This window comes from Tasmannia lanceolata, unplaced genomic scaffold (genome assembly GCF_043159265.1).
Source record: "Tasmannia lanceolata isolate RefF3 unplaced genomic scaffold, GAP_Taslan_0.1 ptg000004l, whole genome shotgun sequence".
NCBI lineage: Eukaryota > Viridiplantae > Streptophyta > Magnoliopsida > Canellales > Winteraceae > Tasmannia > Tasmannia lanceolata.
Window position 1 is genome coordinate 4,937,358 of NW_027518681.1, and position 24,194 is coordinate 4,961,551.

Genomic DNA, 24,194 nt, shown 5'->3' on the forward strand with positions numbered 1-24,194 from the left:
AAAAAAGAAACACATCAAATCACCAAAAAAGAATGTAGGAATTAATAGAATCTTGCCAATATGAACAAGAATCAGTACTGATTCTTGTTTCAGCCACCGATCTTACAAGATGAATGGCATTACCCGTTTTTGGAAACTCATGTTTACACAGACGTGTTTTGATAGAGAATTGATGTTGTAAAAAAGGGAGGCTGAAAAATAAAAGAGGGTGTACCTATCAAAATAAGGGGCTGCAATACAATGCCGTTTTCTTCTTGTTTCCATGATAGACGAGAAATATGGCTGAAAAAGTAACAGAAAGCAAAGAGTCCTTAGAAAAAGACGGATCTGACCTTTTTCCATTAAATAAAAAAATAAATATATCTCTCCTCTTTCTAAATTTAACGATTTCTGTTTGGGAGATGATATTTTCAACCCCCTGCAGTACGTATTCGCCCCCCTTATAACGTGATCTGACGTTCTATCATCGCCCTTTCTGTTTTTATTATGGTGTCATTCTTCCTAAAATCTCTCTGCAAGGGCCTTCTCTCTCCCTGAAATATTTCTATTTATTATTCTCTTAACGAGATTTGGCGTCAAAAAGCGTTAATAAAAAGTCTGCAACAATTCAGGTTATAAGGGGTGCGAGTTATCCTACAGGGGGTGCGAATTTATCATCTCCCCTATAGATTATATTGTAACTACAATTTTTTAGAAAGCACAGTGGGGCCAACATGGTTCGATGGATCCAATGGATGTACTTAATCCTCTGGTGATCATTCTATTGGGCTGATTGTTTCTAATTTAAGATGGGCCCTAACAAAAGGAACGGTTAGGATCATCCATATATGGGCCCCGTTGCATTTCTAAAAGCCAAACGACTCGTTTCCAAATTCTCTCGCCACACCCCTTAATCGCCGAAAATCTCTCCAACTCTCCTAATCGGCGTAATCACTAGGGACACCGTCTCTCTCTCAAAAACCAAATGTAGGATTTGCTGGGGACCATCACAGAAGGCATTTTGAGGAACGGCTGTTGCATGAGAGTGCGGCCACATAGGCTTAGATTTTGTCTTATTCATTTAATTCACCGCATTCAACATTCGTGGTGGTCCCCAGCAAATCCCTTAAAAGTTATACAATAGTTTTTTTTAATGATAGAATGTATATATAAAATAGGAGGAATGATAGATACAAGGGAGCCCTTGCATGAAGAGCCACAGAAGGGCTCTTCATTGGATCCACGTCATCAAATGTAACTGATTTTACTTTTTCAACCAACTGAGAATGACTTGGATCCAATGAAGAGCCCTTCTGCGGCTATTTATACAAGGGCTCCCTTGCATCTATCATTGCTCATATGAAATATTTATAAAGCTTTAAATAACCATTTCAATAGGATGATCCTATCCCTACAATCTATAGTGGAACGTGGCCTATCCTACGGTGTACACCGTGCAGTAGTTTTTGGAAATATCACACCAATTGGGTGATTAGATGGCTCGACTAGCTTAGGATATATTTTATCAAAGTGGTGGCCCACCAAATCAATGTCTCCAATCAAGTGAATCAACATCTATGGTGGGGACCATTTTTAATATAATATATGCACGGTTGATATCTCCACCCACGACTTTCATCCATTTTCATAGCCAAACTTTTGGATCTCTTCCATCTTTTCAGTACCAAAAAGTTATAAAGCAAGAAAGGTTGGAAACAGAGAAGGAAAAACACATTCCCTAATGACTTGTGCACCACTGCTTTGTCACTGAAATTAAAATTATATGGGACTGATATCCTCAGGACCATATTTTGATAATGACACTAACCACTGTTTTATATGCTAATGAGCTGCTAAGAGCTTTTTTAGAATTGTAACAGCCTCTAACAGGGATACAAGTAGGGGTGCAACTCGGGTCGGGTTGGACCAGGTTGAGGCCAACCCTATCCCAACCCAAGATAGCATTCCCTCAACCCTAACACAACCCAACCTGAGCCTCGCGTTGAGGATGGTCAACCCTAACCCAACCCACATCTAAACCTCTCAACCCTGTTGGCCTGACCCAACCCATCTAACCTAAAATCGGGTTGGGTTGACTCGGGTCTGTTCGGGTTCACCTTAGGCAAAACAGAAAAATACAATAACCCAAAAAAGATAAAGATAAAATTAGAGGACAGAGGCCGGGTTCAGGTCGGGTCAGGTTGCCAAGGCATCGATGCTAACCTAACCTGAAATTAAATTAGGCTGGCTTTTCAATTCCCAGCCATAACCCAACCCGAGGAAATGCCAACCCAAACCGAGCCAAAATCGGGTTGAATAGTTGAACCCGTCAGGTTCGGATTGACCTAGACCTAAGTTGCAGCCGTAGATAAAAGAGTGTTAAATAAAGAAAGCAGTGCCATTATCAAAATAAGGTAGTGTGTTAATAGCTCAATGGAACATGCATTGTCTTAAATCATCTACATTGGCATCTTTATCTCAAGTCTCAAGTCAACTAGGGGTTCAACTCCAGCCGGGTGGGGTTAAGTTGAGGCTAACCCTAGCCCTAGCCCAACCGAAGATAGTATTCCCTCAACCCTAACCTGACCTAACTCGAGCCTCCAAGGTCGATGGTCGATCATAACCCAACCTGCCTCTAAATCTCTCAACCCAACTAACCCTACTTTTCTAATCATGTTGGGTTGAGTCGGGATGGGTTCCTAGGACAAAAATATCATCACCCCTGAGATTTTTAAAATCACAGTAAAATTAGAGGATGGGTTCGAGTTCATCAGGTTATCCAAAGGCCTCAACCCTAACACAACTCAAAATTAAATCGGATTAGCTTTTTCTAACCCTAACCAACCCAAGCGTAGATCGGGGTGAGCTGCTGTCACCCCTATTCTTAGCTGTCACTTTGTTGTCAATGCAGTTAGGGGGTTAGAATATCAAACGAGGGAATGAAACAGGAGTTTCTCCGATAATAACTGTTCTCAACGCGAGTCTCATAGTTTCTCCGATAATATTTGTTCTCAATTAAAGCCTCAGGTGCCATCAAGGACATGATCTTCATTTTCAGATTAAAATAGGGGTATATCTGTCATATCAGGAAATCAGGGAACGGTGTTATTCCTTCTCTTTTAGCTTGAAATTATGTCGGCGCTTTTCGGAAGGGACGTTTTTAAATACGGAAATGCCTCCCATTCAGTCACAAGTGGGGCGCACTATCCTGCAATGGGGGCGAAAAAATCATCTCCCTTATTATATTCCATGTAGAGACTCCTACTGCTGCTACTCGTAAGTTGTAATTAAATCTCTTACGAGGGGAAGGCCCGTTTGGATACCTCCCATTTTGTATTTGGATTTGTAATTGAGTTTTAAATACAAATATAATAGATCCGGTAGCTCATGTAGAGGGAGACAGAGAGCGAAGGGGGTGCTTCCTAGTGGAGGGGAGAGGTTGAAGAGCAAAGAAGGTGACAGAAACTGCTAGAGTTGTGGATTTCCAATTTCTTATTTCCACAGCAAACTTAGAAATCTGATTTTTTTTCATTGTCAGTTGCTGAATTAGAAATCGAAGAATTTGATCCGATCCAAATTACAATGCAAAAAGGGCTATACATGTGAGAAATCCAAATCAAAATCTTCTCGGCATCCAGATGGGCCCTGAGCCGAAGATTATTACCGTAATTTCAACCATGGTTTTAAATTTCGGTGGGGACTGAAACCGAAAGTTGGCGAAATTAGAAATTTCGCCATTTACCAAATTTCGGTCCGAAATCTCGAGAAAATGCCTTTTTTATTTTTTTAAAAAAGTGTTACAAAATTTCGATTTTTCGGAAGTCCGAAACCGGTACCGAAATCGAAATTTTAAACCTTGAGTTCAACTAATAAAACTCGGGATTAGGTTAGTCATGTTACTCTTAGAAAACACTCTTTTCCTTAATTAACCGGTAACTATTTTTTATTGGGATTTGCAACGGACCAAACCAGAAGGACTTTTGCACCACTGCTTTTCACTGATATGATAAATATAGGGGACTGTTATCCACACGACCTTTTTTTTATAATGACCCTTACCACTGTTTTACACGAGAAATTATATGATGCCCAACGTCAAGTCACTTGAAGGTGGTACTTCAAAAGTACCTCCCTTGTATTTGATCGAACAGCAGCATCTTAAAAGGTGGGCTGCTGTTGGATCAAATATCAAGGGTGACGGTCGGGCACCATATAAAAACTCGTTTTATACATTACTAATTAGCTTTTGAGAATCGTAACAGCATCTGAGAGTGGTAAAAGTGTGTTAAATGAAGAAAGCAGTGTCATTATCAAAATAAGGTAGTGTGGATAATAACTCAATAGATCATGCATTGCCCTACTCTAGTCAGGTTGGGTCGGGTTGAGCCCAACCCAAGAGAGTATTCCCTCAACACTAACTTAATCTAACTCGAGCCTCGGGTAAAGGATGGTCAATCATAACCCAACCTGCCTCTAAATCTCTCAACCCTAACCCTACCCGTCTAATCGGGTTTGATCGGGTTAGGTCGGGCCGGGTTGTCCATGGCCTCAACACTAACAGATCCCAAAATTAAATCGGGTTTGCTTATTCTAACACTAACCATAACCCCAACCCGAGCCTAAATCGGGTTGAGTTGTTGTCACCCAATCTCAACTGTCACTGCTTTTTAAGTGTTTGTCGATGAAGTGAGGGGGGTGCGAATATCAAACGAGGGAATGAAACATTGAGTTTCTCCAATAATATGGGTGATGATAAATTCGCACCCCTTGAACGTCAACAACTGTTAAAGTCTGCAACATATTCTCCTTCACGTTGGTGCGAATTATCCTACAGTGGGTGCGAATTTATCATTGCACAATAATATTTGTTCTCAATTCAAGCCTCAGTGCTATCAGGGACGCGATCGTCATTTTTGAGATCGAAATGGGGGTATATCTGTCATTTCAGTAAATCAGGATACGGTGGGAGTGTGATTCGGCTTCTAGTTATAAAAGGACATCTCTCTCTGTGAAAAGGAAAACCTTAATCTCCCTTTTTCTACTTGCACTTGTTTTTCTTTCTCAGAAATGACACCCTGTTCTTGTTCTCCCGAAGACCTTGTCTTCAAGTTCTTCCCTTGTTGTTCTTGCACTTCAACCTTCTCTCTCACAGATGTTTTGAATATTATTGAGAGAGAGAGGGAGAGAGCTAGAGAAGAGCGAGCGAGAGAAGAGAAAGAAAGAAAAGAGAGAGAGACAAAGCAAGAGGAATTCAAGCCACATCCGGTGATGGAGCAGCTACCAGGGATTGAGTATTGCATGCCCAGTCCTCCTCACTGGCGTAAGTTAGCTCCATCTGCGCATTTTATTATCCCTCTCTCTCTCTGTTGCTATGCTTTTGTTGCTATGTTTTTTTTTTCTACGTTTTTTGTGCCGGACAATGCTGATCGTCGATTGATTGGATCTCGGAGTGTCTCTACCCTTCGATCTAGCGATATGCGTTTTCTGATTTGTCATTTCCTTTTCGTACGCGTTAATATTATGTTTTTTTTTTTTAAGATTCTGATGCCGAGGTTTTCGAGAGAAAATAAATCGAGCATTTTATTCTCGAAGCATCTCCACCGTTCGATCTACCGATCATGATCCTATGCGTTTTCTGAGTTTTCATTTCCTTTTCGTACTGCATGGCCAGTCCTCCTCATCGGCGTAAGTTAACTCCACCTGCGCATTTTATCATTTCACTCTCTCTCTTCTCTCTCTCTCTCTCTCTAGGTTGCTTTTTGTTGTTTGAGTACGTAGTTTCTTTGAGTTTTTTTTTATTTCGCTATGTTTTTTTTCTACCTTTTTTGTGCTGGACAATGCTGATCGTCGATTGATTAGATCTCGGAGCATCTCCACCCTTCGATCTAGCGATCATGATCCGATGCGTTTTCTGATTTTTCATTTCCTTTTTGTACGCGTTATAATGTTGTTTTTTTTTTCTTTCAATATTCTGATGTCGATTCTCTACTTCTCAATCGGTTTTCGAGTCTTTTCCATTCAAAAAGAAAAAAAAAAATCGGTTCTCGAGCATTTTATTCTTGTTCGATTGATCTCTCTGTCAGTTTCTTTTGATTTCGTGAATATTCTCCTATTTTAAATTAATTTTGTTCTTTGTTTTTTTTTCCTAATCCAGGCTTCGAGAAGTTCATTAGCAATTACTAGAAGCCATTAATCCGTTTTGAGTTAGCAAAAGGAATGAGAACCGATTATTTCTATCCTGTGTAAAATGCATTTTGATTTTCTATTTTTTGTTGTCTTTTGTTACGGTTATTTGCTGTTCGTTGATTTGTGTTTTCTCGGAGCATCTCCAGCCATCGATCTAGTGAGCACAATGCACAGCATTTTCTGCGATTCTTTTATTATTAAGATTTTATATGGAATAGCTTTTGATAGTTTTCAAATCATATCCAAGAATTTTTTGTTCCGGACAATGCTGATCGTAGATTGATTTCATCTCGGAGTATCTCCACCCTTCGATCTAGCGATCATGATCAGATACTTTTTCTGAGTTTTCATTCCCTTTCCCTACGCATTATAATGTTTTTTTTAAGATTCTGATGTCGATTCTCTACTTCTCAATCGATTTTCAAGCGTTTCCATTCAAAAAAAAAAAAAAAAACAACGGTTCTCGAGCATTTTATTCTTGTTCGATTGATCTTTCGGTAAGATTCTTTTTGTTATTTTAATGCTTGAATGTGAGGATTTTCGATTTTTTGTTGTCTTTAGTTACGGTTATTCACTGTTCGTTGATTGATGTTTTCCCAGACCATCTTCAGCCATCGATCTAGTGAGCATAATGCATAGCATTTTCTGCCATTCTCTTGTTATTAAGATTTTATATGGAATAGTTGTTGTTTTTTTAAACAGTTTTGATCTTCTTTGGATCATTTTCTCGAGCATTTATACCTATATTCAAGGGACAAACTTTCTTCTATCATTGACAAATCATGTTGTTTAAAAAAATTACATAATAAATGTCTCATGGATAGTGCCCTGTTTGAAGCCAATTCTCTGTTTTCCCTTTCAGTAGGAATGGATTTTCTTCTATTATTGAAAAATTCTGTCATTAGGAAAAATATTACATTAGCAATTCTCTGTTTATTTTCTTTCAGTTTATATTTCAGACATTTGATGCTCATTAGCCTTATAGAAAGCATTTACCATTTGGACCTTGTTTTTAGCATTTACGTAATTGTTGCGATCTTATTTTTTATTTTGTATTGCAGCGGAAACAGTTGTCTTGGGTTTTCAACATTATTTGGTGATGCTTGGGACTAGTGTTCTCATTCCCTCGTTCCTTGTTCCTCAAATGGGCGGTGGCAATGTAACAATTTCTGAAATTTCTTTTTGTTATCTATCTATCAAGATTTCGTTAGTTTAGTTGCTTGTTTATTTTTTGAGTCTTTGTTTTTTTTTTATTTGAAGGAAGAGAAGGCCAGAGTGATCCAGACCTTACTCTTTGTTGCTGGACTGAATACATTGTTTCAGTCATATTTCGGTACTCGGCTTCCCACAGTGATTGGAGGGTCATACACATTCGTCCTTCCTACGCTTTCAATAATCCTCGCTAATCGATATGACGATATCTTAGATCCTCGTCAGGTACTTTTCCATGGGCTATGGATTTACCTTGTTATGTTTGTATTGGGTGATTATGGCTTCTAAGAGCATTTCTGTTTCGGTTTCTGTGGTATAATGTCTCAGAGGTTTCTAAAGACGATGAGAAGAGTGCAGGGGGCTCTCATTGCTGCTTCGAGTTTCCAGGTGGTTATCGGATTTAGTGGCATTTGGAGAAATGTGGCAAGGTGGGTTTTCAATTGGGATATGTGAGATATATGTGCATGTGAGGAGTTTGTTGAATTTGAGTGGTGGGTGCCTGATTTGTGCATCTTTAATTTGTTCTTGTTAGGTATTTGTCCCCCCTTTCAGCTGTTCCTCTTGTAACACTTGCTGGACTTGGGCTTTATCAGCTTGGTTTCCCAAATGTATGTATTCAAAATGCTCCACACATGCTGTTTACTTCAGTTTTTTTTATATTAAGGCATTCATTATTTACTGATGCCTTTCATCGATTTCACTCTATATGCTTTCACTGAAGCACTGCACTTTTGTTTGGCATTGTGTTCTGTAAATTACATGAGTTCCTGGTTTGCTTTAGTTGATTATGTGACTATCTGTGCTTAGTTTATCCATTTGGAAATTTGTTTCTGATGATGCTTGTAGGTGGCAAAATGTATTGAAATTGGGCTTCCACAGATTGTTTTGTTGGTAATCTTTTCGCAGGTCAGCAGTAATTTTTATCCTTTTAGTTACTGTAGCTCCAAAACATTGTCCTGATTCTCACGAATTAGATTATTATGTTGCTACAATTTTTCAAGGATTATTTTATTTAAATTTTAGCAATTTATATTTGGCTAGACGCATAGATGATAGATGAGATTTTACAGGATTTTTCTTGGTTTTCCTTCTATATGCTAATGCTTCTGGTTATTGATAACATGCATATTTGCAGTTCCTCCCACATTACCTGAGAGAGAGAAGAGTCCTTTTCGATCGATCTGCTATCATATTTTCAATAGCAATTGTATGGCTTTATGCTTATTTTCTGACACTCGGTGGAGCATATAAAAATAGACATCCACTGACTGAGGTTCACTGCCGTTCTGATCAATCTGGACTCATTGGTGCTGCTCCCTGGTAAGCTCCTTTAATTTTCTTTTCATAGTATCATAGAGAAAACCGCTAAACTACATTGACACAACATTATTGTTTCCAAGAAGATGTCCAATTATATTATGTTCTGTACTCTTGACATCCACCCTTGTGTCCAACGTTGTTTTGTCATGTTACTACAAACATCTCATTTAGCAGAGAGAAGTGAAGAAACAAAACATATTGCATTTTCCAGCTTCTTTGTTTCATACTAGGAACTCTGTTTCTCATGCTGGTCCATTCTGCATGTTCAATTGTATAGGTTTCAAGTCTTGTAAATCTGACAGTGACAATTTGATGTAAATATAGGCTCATGATTACATGTAACGTGAGAAGTTGATGCCCTTTTATAATTATATGGCAGAGGAAAAGGAAGGTATCCAGGGCCTCCTGTCTGCTGATAGCTAGGACCAACCAATGTACCCCATGGGTCCCTGACTACATCAGCCAATGTGATCCATACACTTCCAATCTATAGGTCAAATCAGATTCAGATTGTCTAGGAGTAACCAGTGTACTCCATGGGTCCCTGACTACATTAGCCACTGTGATCCAGACTTCCAATCTATAGGTCAAATCAGATTGTAATAATTGTTGGAGACTTAAATGATGAATATGCAGGCATGGTAACTTTATATACTGTTCTATATCTCCATGAATATAGGAACTTTTGTCTACATAGTGGAACTGATAAAATTCGAGATTATGTAGGATTATGCACGAAATATCCTTTCTTGGCCAGAGTCCACAGAAAATGTAATCAGTCCTCATATATTTGAAGATACATTATTACAGAAATTGTACTTCGTAAAAGCATAAGAACATAAAAAATGCGTCTCATACCTGAGTAACTTATCTTCGTGTCCATAGGCCTGGAACATAGAATGTGCTTGATCAATGGATTTCAAGATTAATGTAGTTTAAATGCTATCTGTATGACCTGTTTTCACAGATTTATTTGTAAGTATATCGAAGTACTGTCATGAATTATGGGGTTGATGATTGGTCATCCATAAGGGAATTCCATATTGTTTTACAGTTGCTAAGATAGATTCACTTACTGAAGGGTCATTGCAACTTGTTTGAGCCAATGCTTGTAGCCACAGGAGAGCTGCTTTTACCTATCGACACCATTACATCTTATAAAACTGTCTATGCTAAACAGTTTTCTCATTTCACTTATGTGCAGGATAATGATTCCATATCCATTTCAGTGGGGGTCTCCCATCTTTCATGCCGGAGATGCTTTTTCCATGATGGCTGCTTCATTTGCTGCTCTCATTGAGGTTTGTTTGTCTTAGGCCTTAGTTCACAGCACTTGTTTGTGATTATTGCATCGCGTCCGCGTCGGCCCTGCTCCTCCGACGCCGTGTGTAGTGTCGGTGATGACTCTCAACAATTTTATTCACCTTTCATCTTTTTGGCAAGTTACATGTGCTGAATTGCGACTATGGGTTCACATCAACCAGAGTTCATAATTTACTTGAATTTTTCTTAAACTTACAGCTCACATTGTGGGTTCCTTTGCTAATTTGGTTTTTCATGATTTGCAGTCCACAGGCACATTCATCGCGGCATCGAGATTTGCTAGTGCCACACCTGTACCTCCTTCCATTCTAAGTCGTGGTGTGGGTTGGCAGGTGAAGGGATTACTATGGGCTTCTTTAACGTTGTCTCTTTTCTAGAGTTTAGATGTTTTGATTTTTGATTTTTTACAAAATGTTTGAGTTACAGGGCATTGGAATTTTTCTGAATGGGATTTTCGGCACGTTAAATGGCTGTACAGCATCAGTGTAATCATATAACATACTTTAGAGTAAAAAAGATGAAAGTTTTCATTCATGTAAATAATCCTACTAGGTTGTTATTTATACAGAGAAAATGTTGGTCTCTTGGCATTGACACGTGTTGGAAGTCGAAGGGTTATTCAAATATCAGCTGTGTTTATGATTTTCTTTTCCACATTAGGTAAGGGTTTCCTGTTTGCTAATTTAAAAATAAATCTTATCTTGTTTGATGATCTCATGTTTTGCTTTTATTCACTAACCAGGAAAAATTGGAGCTATTTTCGCTTCTATTCCATTGCCCATTGTAGCAGCATTGTACTGCATCTTCTTTGGCTATGTGGGTATGTCTCTCGTAGATTGATAATATTTCAGCATCGTTTTGTTCCCTATAAGATAACTATGGTAATTGTCCATGAAAATGTTCTGGAGAGTCATGTGTAACAGTCATTTTCAAATGTGAATGGATGACTGCAATCAGGCACAATGATTTAGCTGCGGTATTATGTTTTTAGATATTGTAATGCATTTCATATATTTTCATGTATCTCTGTATATTTTTTACAATGTATTATTTAAATAGTTTTTTATATATTTAGGTTTACATCATAATATAACTCAACTTTTTTTATTTAGGTCAATGACTGGTAGTGAATTATTTATGCCATATTATAATGTGGAGTTTCTTTTGGTGTGTAAGCTATGATCATACTCTGACATCCTATCGACCAAGCAATGAGGTTAAGCCTTGACCATTTTATTTTGTCTTGGGGATCCAGATGCATAGATTTTTGCCGAACTTTTTCAGTCATTTCTTCTGTGGTTAAAGAAGTTGGTGAGAAGTGAAAAACTAACCACTTAGTTTCAAGACTACTTGCTGATTCCTAGAAAAGAATGAATGTCATATTGTAATAGAGTTTTTTTACCAACTGCAAGTTTTTTTTACCAATGCCTCCCTGGGCTCATGTCAGCACAACAAGCTTTACCATTGCCCCAAGTGGAGCTGAAATGATACAACTGAAAATTCACTTGAGACAATTGTTAAAACATATTTCATTGGTCTCTTGAAGTTTCAAATATAATGCAAATCACTGTTAAAATAACTTCCCTAGTCAATCATTGGGTTCGGCCCTCCATAGACCATAAAAACTCCTTTGACTCGCCATGTGTATCATTGATTTGCCCTATGATTTGGCTAACACTTTGAACTCATTGCCGACACACGTGTCGTATCGTATCCGACACGGCACCGGTGTCGACACTCCTTTAGACACTTTTAAGTGTACTGCTTGAAGTGTCAATAACTTTATATTTATGTATGTGTATGAGTGTGACACTATTTCTAGATTTTTAGGGGTTGCCATGTTAGATACCTCATATCTGTGTCGAAACTCGGCACACGAATCCGTGTTCACAAATCATGATTATATGTACTTTCTATTTTAGGCGTGTCCCTATTTCTAAATTTTGGGATTTTGCCGTGTCCGACACTGTGTCCATGTCGACACGCGTCACTCGTGTCCGTGTCCACAAATCATAGGATTTGCCCAATTAGAGTTAGTTTTACCGATAGTTGCCAGAGTGGGAACCGAGTGCGAAAAGAGATGTGGGCAGCGAAAGCATGAAGTGAGGGGTTTAGCAAAGAGAAAATATGGGAAGTGAAAAGCTCTAAAAAAGTAAGTAGGAAAGGTATGGGAAGCATCATTAAAAGTCAACATGAAGCATGCAATAAGCCTCATTGGAAGCGAACAAGAATTGTATAGAATAAGTAGGTTTATAGTAGTTTACGGATGAAGGGTTAATGTGTGTAAGGATTACAAGAATTGTATAGAATAAGTAGGTTTATAGTAGTTTACGGATGAAGGGTTAATGTGTGTAAGGATTACAAGTAGTAATGAAGACTTTGTGACTGATTAGAATTACATGTTTTAGGAATTTATAGTACCATTCAAAAAAAAAAGGATCTTATAATTTATACTTTCACAGATCTGAATGTGATGAAATAATACCGAAACCAACAATGATGAGAACAGGTCCACACTAACTTTCTATCTTTGAAGAGTATTCATCTTGAATAATAAACTGCAAGTTCAGTGTAACCAGTGCACACACACATAGATTTGTTGTGAGGACTGATGGAGAGCAGATTTAGCTGGATCTCTTTGTTAAGAGTTTTGAAATTTCAGATTTGATGTAGAGTGGTGCAGACTATGGCACTGATTTCAGCAGTGATCTGTTGTCTTGTATATCAAACCGAGATCAGAATTCAGATTTCTCGAAGGACTTTAGGATAGAATTGAACATACTTTTTTTTCTTAATGTTTTCCTTTTTTTACTACGATTTATCTTCTATTTCCAGTAAGTCCCAATATGTCTTTGTTTGTAGACAAATGACTTCTGCTTTAGTCCTTGTCTGGAGTTTGAAATAGCAACTTCAAGAATCATTAAAAAACTGTGTAGGCTGGGCATGAAACTCCAATGCTAAGAGCTAATGCTATCATTCAGAAAAAAGAGCTAATGCTTTGTGTCACTGGTATTAAGGAATGGATCATCTTGCAACCAAGGATATAATCTTATAGGTTTCTTGGGGCATATGACCCACATCCAATATTAGTTCCAACAGCATTAATAATATTTGTGTTGGTGTTTTGAGCTGCAGTGGTACCTGCGAGGAATCTGTATTTATTCAAGAAATAGTTTGCCTTAGTTTGGAAGCATGGTATTATATTAACATGCATTTCAATATATAATTGCCTTATCTTAACTAATGATTTTCTGTTCTCATCAGCTATTTTTATTTTGTACTTTAGACAAATTTTGATCCTCTATGCTGTAATTCTTTATATAACATTTATATTCCATACAGAACTATGTCTTACAACAATGTTCATCTAATTTTTATGTCTTACAATGTTCTATTATGGGTGCAAGCAGCTTCTGCAGGGTTGGGTTTGCTTCAGTTCTGCAACATCAACAGTTTCAGAACAATGTTCATCTTGGGTTTCTCTTTCTTTATGGGATTATCAGTTCCCCAGTACTTCGATGACTTTACATCAGTCGCTGGCCACGGTCCCGTTCACACGGGTTCTAGATCGGTATGTAATTATTTAAAATTTAACTGACTACATTTGATATTATTTATTAGCAACAAACACTGAAAACATTTTCACTTTCTCTGTTCTCCAGTTTAACGACATGTTGAACGTGATATTTTCATCACCAGCCACAGTAGCAGCTATTGTTGCTTTCTTCCTAGATTGCACCATCCGTCACCGAGACGGTGAGAGTGATAGAGATAGAGGTTGGCATTGGTGGGCTAAGTTCAGGTCTTTCAAGACTGATCCAAGGTCTGCAGAATTTTATTCTCTCCCATTCACTCTCAGCAAGTATTTTCCTTCAATCTAATTGGAAAATTCCACATTAGCCTTGATTCTTTGCCATGTAATCTGGCAAAACCATATTTCTCATTTTGCAGAGGTTGTACATATCAGAGTGATTCTTGATTTCACAGTAGTGTCCCTCATGGGACCCAAAAGTTACCTGTTACCATTGATTCAATGTGTTCTTAGGAGATAAACAATGAGATTTAAGTGATGTAGTACTTGATATAGGGTCAATAGCAGAAGTACAAGTGGGGGCCACTTGTTCAGTGATCCAAGCCATTTATTTTGGAAGGTCTCTCCGTCCCTCCTAATCCTAAGGCCCTGTTCGTTTCAGATTGTGAAACGAACAGTGACACCTCTTAAAGAGTGAGACCCAAAGTTTTCCTGACAGGAAAGGTGGAAGGTGGATCCAAAATCTGTTTTTTTTTTAATATTTCAAGTAAATTTCGACCCAAATTTCGGTAATTTCGGCCGAAATTTAATAATGAATAAAATATTGTTTTCAGGTTTTGTACCAAATTTGGACCGAAATTTCGAAATTTCAAGGTCCGAAAACCGAAACCGAAATTTTAAACCTTGGTGAGGGCCCAACCGATTATTGGCCCAAGATTAAACATATTTTTTTGGCTAATAATCGGTTGGGGACCCTCACATTCGGTTTTCACAACCTGAAACGAACAGGGCCTAATTCCAAACCTCCAAACTGATAAATTCCCCCTTCTTTATACTAATTCTGCTCTAATTAGCTCCCTAAATCAAGCAATTAAGCATATAATTATGAGGAAAGTGTTCCTAAGCTATAGCTCAAAAACACGTGGCCCCACATTTTTTGGGGGATCCAAGGCATTCATTTTGATAGGGTGTGTATTAAAAATCAGCCCTATAGGATCATCCTAACCCAATCAAAGGTGGATGGGAAAATGTACAAACAGTGCGTGTCCATGTTTCTGCTGCTTTTGTTGGAAACTCCCGAACTATGCAAGAAAGCTGCCCTTGATATGTCGGATCAAATATCAATGGCGGTGTGATGAGGATATTACGGTTCTCAAAAAGCTCTTAAAATCCTTTAAATACTACACGCCAAACAACTGGAGTGCGTGTTTATCAAAACACTTGAGCGCAGAAATCATTTCCCTTTATTAGTCGTATAAAACCACTTAAAAGGAGGCATTCTTAGTAAACCAAGGGGGTGAATTTATCATCACCCTTTTAGATAACATTTATCAATTAAACAAGCAATGCGGATTTCGGCCGCAACTTGAAGTGCGCATGGTCAAAGAACAAACTAACAGGATGATCTTAACCGTTGAATTAATGTAATTTTCTGGTTATTGAAGATGGATAGTTGCATATACTTTTTATAAGCATCCATATACCTCTGAGGCATGTGCAGAAAATTTGTGATTTGGAGGACAAAAATCTATGAGATTTTGATTTTTCACCCTTTTTTAGTCTTTTATTCCCCTATACACCCACTAATTTTTAAGCCAGATTGGAGCTATTTGAAGATCAGAGAAGTGTATTTTCAATTTTATAGAGTTTTGGGGTTTGGGGAAGTGTTTTTTTTTTTTTTTTAACTAGAACTTGTTTCGGTGATTTCGCACTAACTGCTCAACAAAATCACAATTAGTCACTTTTGTTAATTTTCTTTAATCAAAACAAAGCTAATTGTAGTTGATTAGTTTGTGACATTCCCCTTATTCCAAAAAGCCAAGTGTACACACTGAATAATGATCAATCACCAACATGATATAAGACCTTTGCATAACAACATAAATTATTGTGATTTTTGGGTTATCATTATGTATTAGTTTTTGGGGCAATGATAAATTCGCCCCCCCCCCCCCCCGATGTACGCAAACGCACCCTTTATACCATGATTTAACGTGAACAGTGCCCAACTTTAACACTTTTTGACGTCAAATCACATTATAAGAGGTGCGTATGCGTACTCCAGGGGTGCGAATTTATCATTGCCCTAGTTTTTGAGGTTTGAAATTAGGAAATATACTATAAAATTAGGGTAATGATAAATCGACTCCCCAGATGGATAAATTGACTCCCCATGTGTCTATCTCTCTCCTCTTTCTCTCTCTAACCTAGAGGAGAGAGAAAGACACAAGGGGAGTCGATTTATCACTCCCCTAAAATTATTAATCACTTGTCTCTGTCTACTTTGTATTATTTGGTAGGTTACTTGTTAATAGTAGTTTGATGCTTTATTTTTGGTTAGTATATTGATGATGATATTTTGGTGGAAATGAAGCATTTATTTTTCTTCTAAAATTTTTAGTAAAACTTTTTGGTATTCTTCATATTATTTTACTTTTTGTTTAAAAATTCAGAAAAAAATGGTGAGACTTACTCGCACACCTCAAGAGGAAAAATGCCTCGCTTTCACCTATGAAAGGGAGATCTTTTTTTTAGAAAAAGTGTTTTTCTCTCTCTTTCTTTACATATCTCTTTTTACTCTCTATATTGATAATGACACCCCTACTTTTTCTACTACTCTCGGAGTCTATGCCGCGCAACCAAACACTACTTACCATTATTCCACTATTCTCCCAGAGATAATTCTAAGCAAATCAAATGCTCATCTTCTTCCTTTGACTTCATATTCCACTACTTCCTCCAAACATTGTTCACAACAAGGGATTTGCTAGTTTTGTCACCATTCACGAGGTGGCTGGTCTGACATGAGACAAACCAACCGCAAGATGCCTTTTGAGATGGACACTAGCAATTCCCCCACAACAATGCCTCAAAATAAAGGACTGCTCTGTGATGGTTTCTTTTGTTGAGAGAAACTATTATAAATGAGAAAAACAATGCTTGTGATACACGGGGGTGGTTATTCGGTTATAACCGAGATTTGATAACTGAAATAATTTCGGTTATCAAATTTCGGTAACTAAAATTTTTAAAAACCGAACCTATTCAAAATTCGGTTATAACCGAATAAACCGAATAACCGAATAGTGGGAGAAAAAGAGGGGAAAAAGCAAAATCTTTGTTTCGATCGGAGGGCTAGGATCATCCAATCGAAATGATTTTTTGAGCACAGCCTAATTAAGTTGTGATCAATCAAATGGACGGTTTTTATCATCCTTTGGAGTGCCTATATCACACTTTTTTTTTTGAAAAAATAATGGTTTTTATCATAATTTCGGTTATTTTGGTTAACCGAATTTTTTTTGGAGATAACCGAAACCGAATAACTGAATTGCCAAAAAAAAAAAAAAAAATTCGAAACCGAACCGAAACGGACGTTTTAACCGAATAATGAACACCCCTAGATACACCCTCGTTGCATGAGTTTATTGATTTTGAAATGGTGGAAATACACGATTGGAAAAAAGTTACACAGACCACGTTAATTGGGTGGCTAGACCGCTCAACTGCCTCAGGATAATTTTATCAAAGTGGTGACCCACCAAATCAATGCCTCCAATCAACATCTGCTTTCTTTTCTCTGTCTTCCATCTTTTCAGTACCAAAAAGTTATGAAGCTTGAAAGGTCGATAACAGGGAAAGAAAAACATATTCGCCAGAAAAGGACATGAGGAGTTCTGTAGCACTGCTTTTCACTGTAAAAGAGTGCTAATGTAGAAAGCAGTAGCATTATCAAAATAAGGTAATGCATTGCTCTAAAATCATCGAGAAATTATATGGTGGACGGGCCCTACATTTAAGTGCAGCCCAAAAATATACTGGGGCCCACATTGTTTGCGTGATTCAAACAACTGATTTGATGGGCCTTGACATGGATAGGATGTGCCCAAAAAATCTTCTCCATGAGATGACACTAACCCTCGGATTTGTGGAGTTTTAAAGCGGATGGCACTATATATATATATGAGGAAAGTGTCTCTAGTCTCTCCCCTAGATAAGCTTATCTACTCCTCCCTTTAAAAAAACACAGTGGGCCCACGTTGTTTGGATGATCCAAAGCATTCATTTGATAGGTCCTAACATAGATAGGGTGTGCCCAAAAAATCAGCACCAAAGGGTCATCCTAGAACTTCATTTTGTTGGTCACACCGTGTCCAAAATGGACGCATATAAACGTGGACATTTATATGTGTCCATTCTGGGTACCACAAGGCACCACAAAACGAAGTTCTAGGATGACCCTTTGGTGCTGATTTTTTGGGCACACCCTATCTATGTTAGGACCTATTAAATGAATGCTTTGGATCATCCAAACAGCGTGGGCCCACTGTGTTTTTTTAAAGGGAGGAGTAGATAAGCTTATCTAGGGGAGAGACTAGAGACACTTTCCTCTATATATATATATATATATATATATATATATATATATATATATATATATATATATATATGGGAAATGTGTGCGTACTCGGTCGAGTAGATAAGCTTATCTACTCGGTCGGGTTAAAAACAGTGGGGGCCCACATTTTTGGGGTGATCCAAACCATTCATTTGAAAGGCCCTTACCTAGATAGGGTGTCCACCAAAAATCAGCCCCATAGGATCATCCTAACCCATGTAACAGTGGAGGGAAAAATGGGAAAAAATGGACAAACACAGCTTGTCCACAAATCTGCCCATTTTTCCCTCCACTGTTGGATGGGTTAGGATGATCCTATGGGGCTGATTTTTGGTGGACACCCTATCTAGGTAAGGGCCTTTCAAATGAATGGTTTGGATCACCCCAAAAATGTGGGCCCCCACTGTTTTTAACCCGACCGAGTAGATAAGCTTATCTACTCGACCGAGTACGCACACTTTTCCCTATATATATATATATATATATAAAGAGAGAGAGAATCCTCGACGGATCAGAGAGTTATATATATATATATATATATATATATATATATATATATATATAGAGAGAGAGAGAGAGAGAGAGAGAATCCTCGACGGATCAGAGAGTTAGTTTGATCCTATTGAGAAGATTTTTAGGGCACACCCTATCTATGTCAACGCCCATCAAATGAATGGTTTAGATCACCCAAACAATGTGGGCCCCACTATATATTGGGGCTGCGCATGCATGCACAGCCGTCCACCATGTAAATTCTCCTAAATCATCCATATTTGCATGTTTATATAAAGGGATTTGCTAGTGTCCATCGTAAAAGGTATTTCACGGATGGTCTGTTGCATCTGACAGCAGCCACCTCATGAATGAAGACAAAATATGCAGCAGACCATCCGTGAAATGCCTTCTGCGATGGACGCTAGCAAATCCCTTATATAAACTAGGGGTGCAACCTCGGTTTGGTTAGGTCGAGTTGAGGCCAACCCTAACGAGCTAACTCAAGCCTCAGGTCAAGGATGGTCAATCATAACCCAACCCGTCTCTAAATCTCTCAACCCTAAACCTACTCCTCTAATAAGATTGGGTTGGGTTGGGATGGGTCCAGGCTAGCGTGGGACAAAAATATCATTACCGTTTTTAAAACCACCTCCGGGTTGGGCCGGGTTGTCAAAGGCATCAACCCTAACACAACTTAAAATTAAATCAGGATGGCTTTTTCTAACCCCAACCCGAGCCTAAATCGTGTTGGGGTGCGAATATCAAACGATGGGATGAAACATGAGTTTCTCCGACATGATTTGTTCTAAATTCAAGTCTCAGAATTAATTCCCCAAGAATATTTGTTCTCAATTCAAGCCTCAATTCAAGTCTCAGAATTAATTCCCCAAGAATATTTGTTCTCAATTCAAGCCTCAGGTGCCAACAGGGACATGTTCGTCATTTTGGAATTAAAAGAAGGGTATATCTGTCATATCAGGAAATCAGGGTACGGTGTGATTCTTCGTTTTTTTTATACGGAAATGGTTAGTGGCGGTTGATTTTGGGTACGCGTGAGATTCGTCTCCTTGTGACGTACGGTACGATACGATACGGCTTCAGAAATTTAAATGACCATAAATACCCCCCCTCCTTTTATTATATTCCATGTAGAAACTCCCATGCCGCTACTCGTGACTCTCTTACGAGGGGAAGAGTTTTACCCTGTAATTTCAACTAATTACTATTTTGGGTATTAGGGTATTCCCACAATCCCACCCTAATTTTTAGGGCAGGACTATTCCCTATGGATGCGCACAATCACCCTTAGACCACGCACATTGGGTAAGTCCGAGGGGTTCCAGCTCGCACCACTGGGGAGCATATCCATGACATTAAGCCAAAGAGCTACACCCGCGGGTTTAAGACCAAAAATTAAACTGAGGAGTAGGTTAGTAATTTTACTCTTAGAAAATGCTTTTTTGGTTAATTAATAGTGGGTAACTATTTTTTATTGGGGATTTGCTAGGTACCAATGGCATGTCGCGGACCTAAGTTCCATGAGGTGCAGCCGCCTCAATGAATTAAATGAATAAGACAAAATCTCAGCCCATGTAACAGCTAGCCCTCATAATGCTTTCTGAGATGTCCCTAGCAAATCCCTTTTTATTGACTTTACAATGGAAGGTTCTTAATTTATTTTTTTGGATTTTCAGATTTAGAAGGTTTTGAGATGAGTTAGACTTAGGTGAGGGAAAGGGCCAACCATAATTGATATTGTCAAGGGTGTGGGAATGCCATTTTTTGTACATACAAGCATTCTTTGCACATGCTGTAGATGGGTGTAGAAAAATGGTCCCACCCCATCAAAACAAGAGGTGTAAAATGGTGGGTCCCACCCTATACAAGTGTTCGCGTCGAGATCGTGGGACCTACCCCACCAAAACACAAGGCAAAATGATGGGCCCCACCCAATGCATGGGTTTGAGTTGAGTTGGTAGGACCCATTATTAAAACATATTAATGTTACTAAGCATCCAAGTTTTGGTCTTTTTACAAACTAATTTTTGTCTTTCCACATATAATGACATTCAGGTCTTTTTACGAGTCAAACACAATCCACTGTGGGTATTTTGGTCACAAATTGATGGCACGACTTGATTTGACAAAAAAAAAAGAAAAAAAGACATAAGATATGAAATGGCGAGGTGTAAAAGAAAAAATAACTGAAATAGGTAAAGGATTTGCTAGCGTCCATCGCTTAGCGTCAATCGCAGATGATCTGTTGCATGTCAGACCAGCCACACAGGCTCACTTTACAGCAGCTATTGTCTTCATTCATGAGGTGGCTCCTCTAACATGCAACAGACCATCTGCTAGGGGGCCCATTGGGTGAACATCATCATACAACATTAATAATGGCTGCAAAGACAGAGTATGGTGACATGTAGCCAATGGGGTGAGCCCTTTCACCCGATTTTTGCAATGGTACCCATGAGTTTAGCATTCCTCAAGATTTTATATGTTGTGTGTCCGTGAAATCCAATATTTTTCAAAAGGCACGTGGGGCCCACTTCATAAGATGATCCAAGCTATTCATTTGCTGGGCCACAATGTTAATAGGCTTCACCCGGTAAATCTTCTCCATAGGATGATCCAAACCCTCTAATCTACAAATGAACGACTTGGATCATCCTATGAAGTGTGCCCCATAGTACATTTTGAAAAATACTGGACTTGGCTCGCACAACATATAAAATCTCGATAATTATTATGGAGATTTTCAAAGTAGAAAGCCATCCTTTTTAAGGCCTTTGGCATTTATTAAATATTTTAGGCATGCATGGGTATAAAAATAGTAGCCCCACGTGCAAAAAGCCAGATACAATTGTACCGAGTTTAGTAAGTATATAAATGCACAATTAATCTTTAATGGAATGATATAATCACCCTTTTTTACTTGAGACAACCCCCTCTAGTGTACCGCGGGGTTGTCCCAAGCCAAAAAAAGGGATCTTTATGTGGTGTTTAAATAAGAGGAATGCTGGACTGAGTAGCAAAGCGCCAAAGCCTACAGATTTGCAAGGATATCTCTGTCATTCTCATTATTTCAAGCTTCAAAAATGTCAAAACGGAAAAACCTTGTCCGCCCTTTTTGATACAGAGTAACTTTCGGGGTTGCTTCGAGGGAACCCAAGTCCTCCGTTTAAACACATTTTGTTTTCTTGATTAGTAAAAGATAACCATTATTCATTGATAGCCATATTTAAAACAAAACAACTTACAACGTGTTAACTTACCAACTTACAACGTGTTAACTTACCGGTTTCGGTCGAAATTTCAAAATTTCAGGGTCCGAAACTGGTACCGAAACCGAAATTTTAAACCATGATCATATCCCATCCCATCCCGTCTCTAAATCTCTCAACCATAACGCTACTTGTCAAATCAGGTTGGGTTGGGTTGGGTTCAGGCTAGCATGGGACAAAAATATCATTAACCTAAGATTTTTAAAACCACCTAGACGACTTAGGCAGGGTTATCAAAGGCCTCAACCCTATCACAGCCTAAAATTAAACCAGGTCGGCTTTTTCTAACCCTAATCCTAACCCTAACCGTAACCCAATCCAACCCAACCCAATGCGAGCTAAAATCGTGTTGAGTTGTTGTCACACCTAATCTCAAGTCTCAACTCTGCCATTGTTTTAACAGTAATATCGTTGACAATGAAAGGGTGCGAATATCAAACGATGGAATGAAACATGAGTTTCCCCGACAAGATTTGCTCTCTCAATTAATTCAAGTCTCAGAATTAAATTCCCAATTCAGGCGTCAGGTGCCAACAGGGACATGTTCGTCATTTTGGAATTAAGAGATGTGTATATCTGTCAATATCAGGAAATCAGGGTTTCGCTTTTTAGCTTTTAAAATTAAGTCGGCGCTTTTCGAAAGAGACGATTTTTTTTATATAGGGAAATGGTTAGTGGCACGGTTGATTTCAGGTACGCCTGAGATTCGCCTCCTTGTGAAACAGCGTACGATACGATACGATACGATACGGCTTCAGAAATTTAAATGATTATAAATGCCCCCCTACTTTTACCCTAATTTCAACTAATTACTATTTATCTATTTTTGGGGAATGATATGCGCACCCACGCTGACAGATAAAATCCCCCACTGTAACGTTATTCGTTAAGTTTTAACAGGCAAAGAAAAACGATAAGGGGGTGAATTTATCCGTTTAGGGGAAAAGGGTGGGGGGGGGGGGGGGGGGGGAGGGGAGGGGGGGGTATCATATCCCTTATTTTTTTTAAAATAAGACGGAAAATAAAACTCAGGTGTAGTTTAGTTGTTTTACTCTTGAAAGCGTTTTTTTGGTTAATTAATGGGTAACTATTTTTTATTGGGGATTTGCTAGGGATAAACTCAGAAGGCATGTCGCGTGCCGGTTGTTGCATGAGAGTGCAGCCATATAGGCTCAGATTTTATCTTATTCATTTAATTCATCGAGGTGGGGCTCAGATTTTGTCTTATTCATCTAATTCATTGAGGTGGCTGCACTCTCATGCAACAGCTGGCCAGCAAAATGCTTTCTGTTGTGGTCCCTAGCAAATCCCTTTTTATGGACTTTAGAATGGAAGGTTCTTAATTTTATTTTTATGTTTTGGTGATTTAGGAGGTTTTGAGATGAGTTAGGTGTGGGAAAGGGCCAACCAGGCAACCATACATTGATGGGAGCGTTTTGTCTTATAATTGTTATCTCAATCATTTTTTTTTGGAATATTGCGTGATGTTGAATATTTTAATGGGGGGATTTGCTACAGTCCTTTGCAAAAGGCATTTCGCAGATGATCCACCGCGTGTCAGAGCAGCCACCTCATGAAAGTGAGCCTATGTGGCTGCTCTGACATTCAACAAACCATCTGCGAAATGCCTTGTGTGAAGGACTCTAACAAATCCCTTCAACGGGATTTGCAAAAAGTGTCACAATTTGAGTGAATTTTGCAAATCTGGTCATGCCATCAATTTGTGATCAAAACACACACAGAAGATTGTTTCAGACTCATAAAAAGACCAGAATCTTACAATTGAAAAGCAAAAATTACCTTAAAAATACCAAATACCCGTAACGTTCAATGATTTTTGAATCAAGGATGTGGGAATGTCATTTTGTGTACACATGCTATGGATAATGGATGGGTGTAGAAAAATGGTCCCACCCCATCAAAACATGAGGTGTAAAATGGTGGGTCCCACCCTATACATGTGCTCGGGTGGACATCGTGGGACCTATTGACCAAAACACGAGGCAAAATGATGGGCCCCACCCGTTGCATGGGTTTTTGTTGAGTTGGTGGGACCCACTCTATCAAAACATGTTAATATTACAGAGCATCCAAGTATTTTGGTCTTTTTACGAACTAATTTTGTCTTTTCCACATATAAGGACATTTAGATCTTTTTACGGGTCAAACAGAATCCACTGGGTGTTTGGTCACAAATTGATGGCATGACTTCTGCCAAATTAAATGCGTCCCAAGCCGAAAT

General features: G+C 38.5%; 1 protein-coding gene across 3 annotated transcripts; it reads left to right on the forward strand.

The window, feature by feature from the left end:
- Positions 1 to 5,006: 5,006 nt before the first annotated feature.
- Positions 5,007 to 14,170, forward strand: LOC143875747 (nucleobase-ascorbate transporter 7-like). 3 transcript variants are annotated; one of them, XM_077377350.1, is made up of 14 exons: positions 5,007 to 5,299; positions 7,227 to 7,324; positions 7,426 to 7,602; positions 7,705 to 7,805; positions 7,910 to 7,985; positions 8,224 to 8,283; positions 8,513 to 8,697; positions 9,902 to 9,998; positions 10,266 to 10,352; positions 10,447 to 10,505; positions 10,589 to 10,680; positions 10,763 to 10,840; positions 13,431 to 13,591; positions 13,683 to 14,170. In XM_077377350.1, the coding sequence occupies exons 1-14, from the start codon at positions 5,047 to 5,049 to the stop codon at positions 13,899 to 13,901; spliced, it is 1,743 nt and encodes a 580-aa protein (XP_077233465.1). In that variant the 5' UTR covers positions 5,007 to 5,046; the 3' UTR covers positions 13,902 to 14,170. The 3 variants fall into 3 exon arrangements, with proteins under 3 accessions (XP_077233465.1, XP_077233467.1, XP_077233466.1); XM_077377352.1 differs by lacking the exon at positions 5,007 to 5,299 and adding an exon at positions 5,824 to 6,662; XM_077377351.1 differs by lacking the exon at positions 5,007 to 5,299 and adding an exon at positions 6,712 to 6,787.
- Positions 14,171 to 24,194: the final 10,024 nt, after the last annotated feature.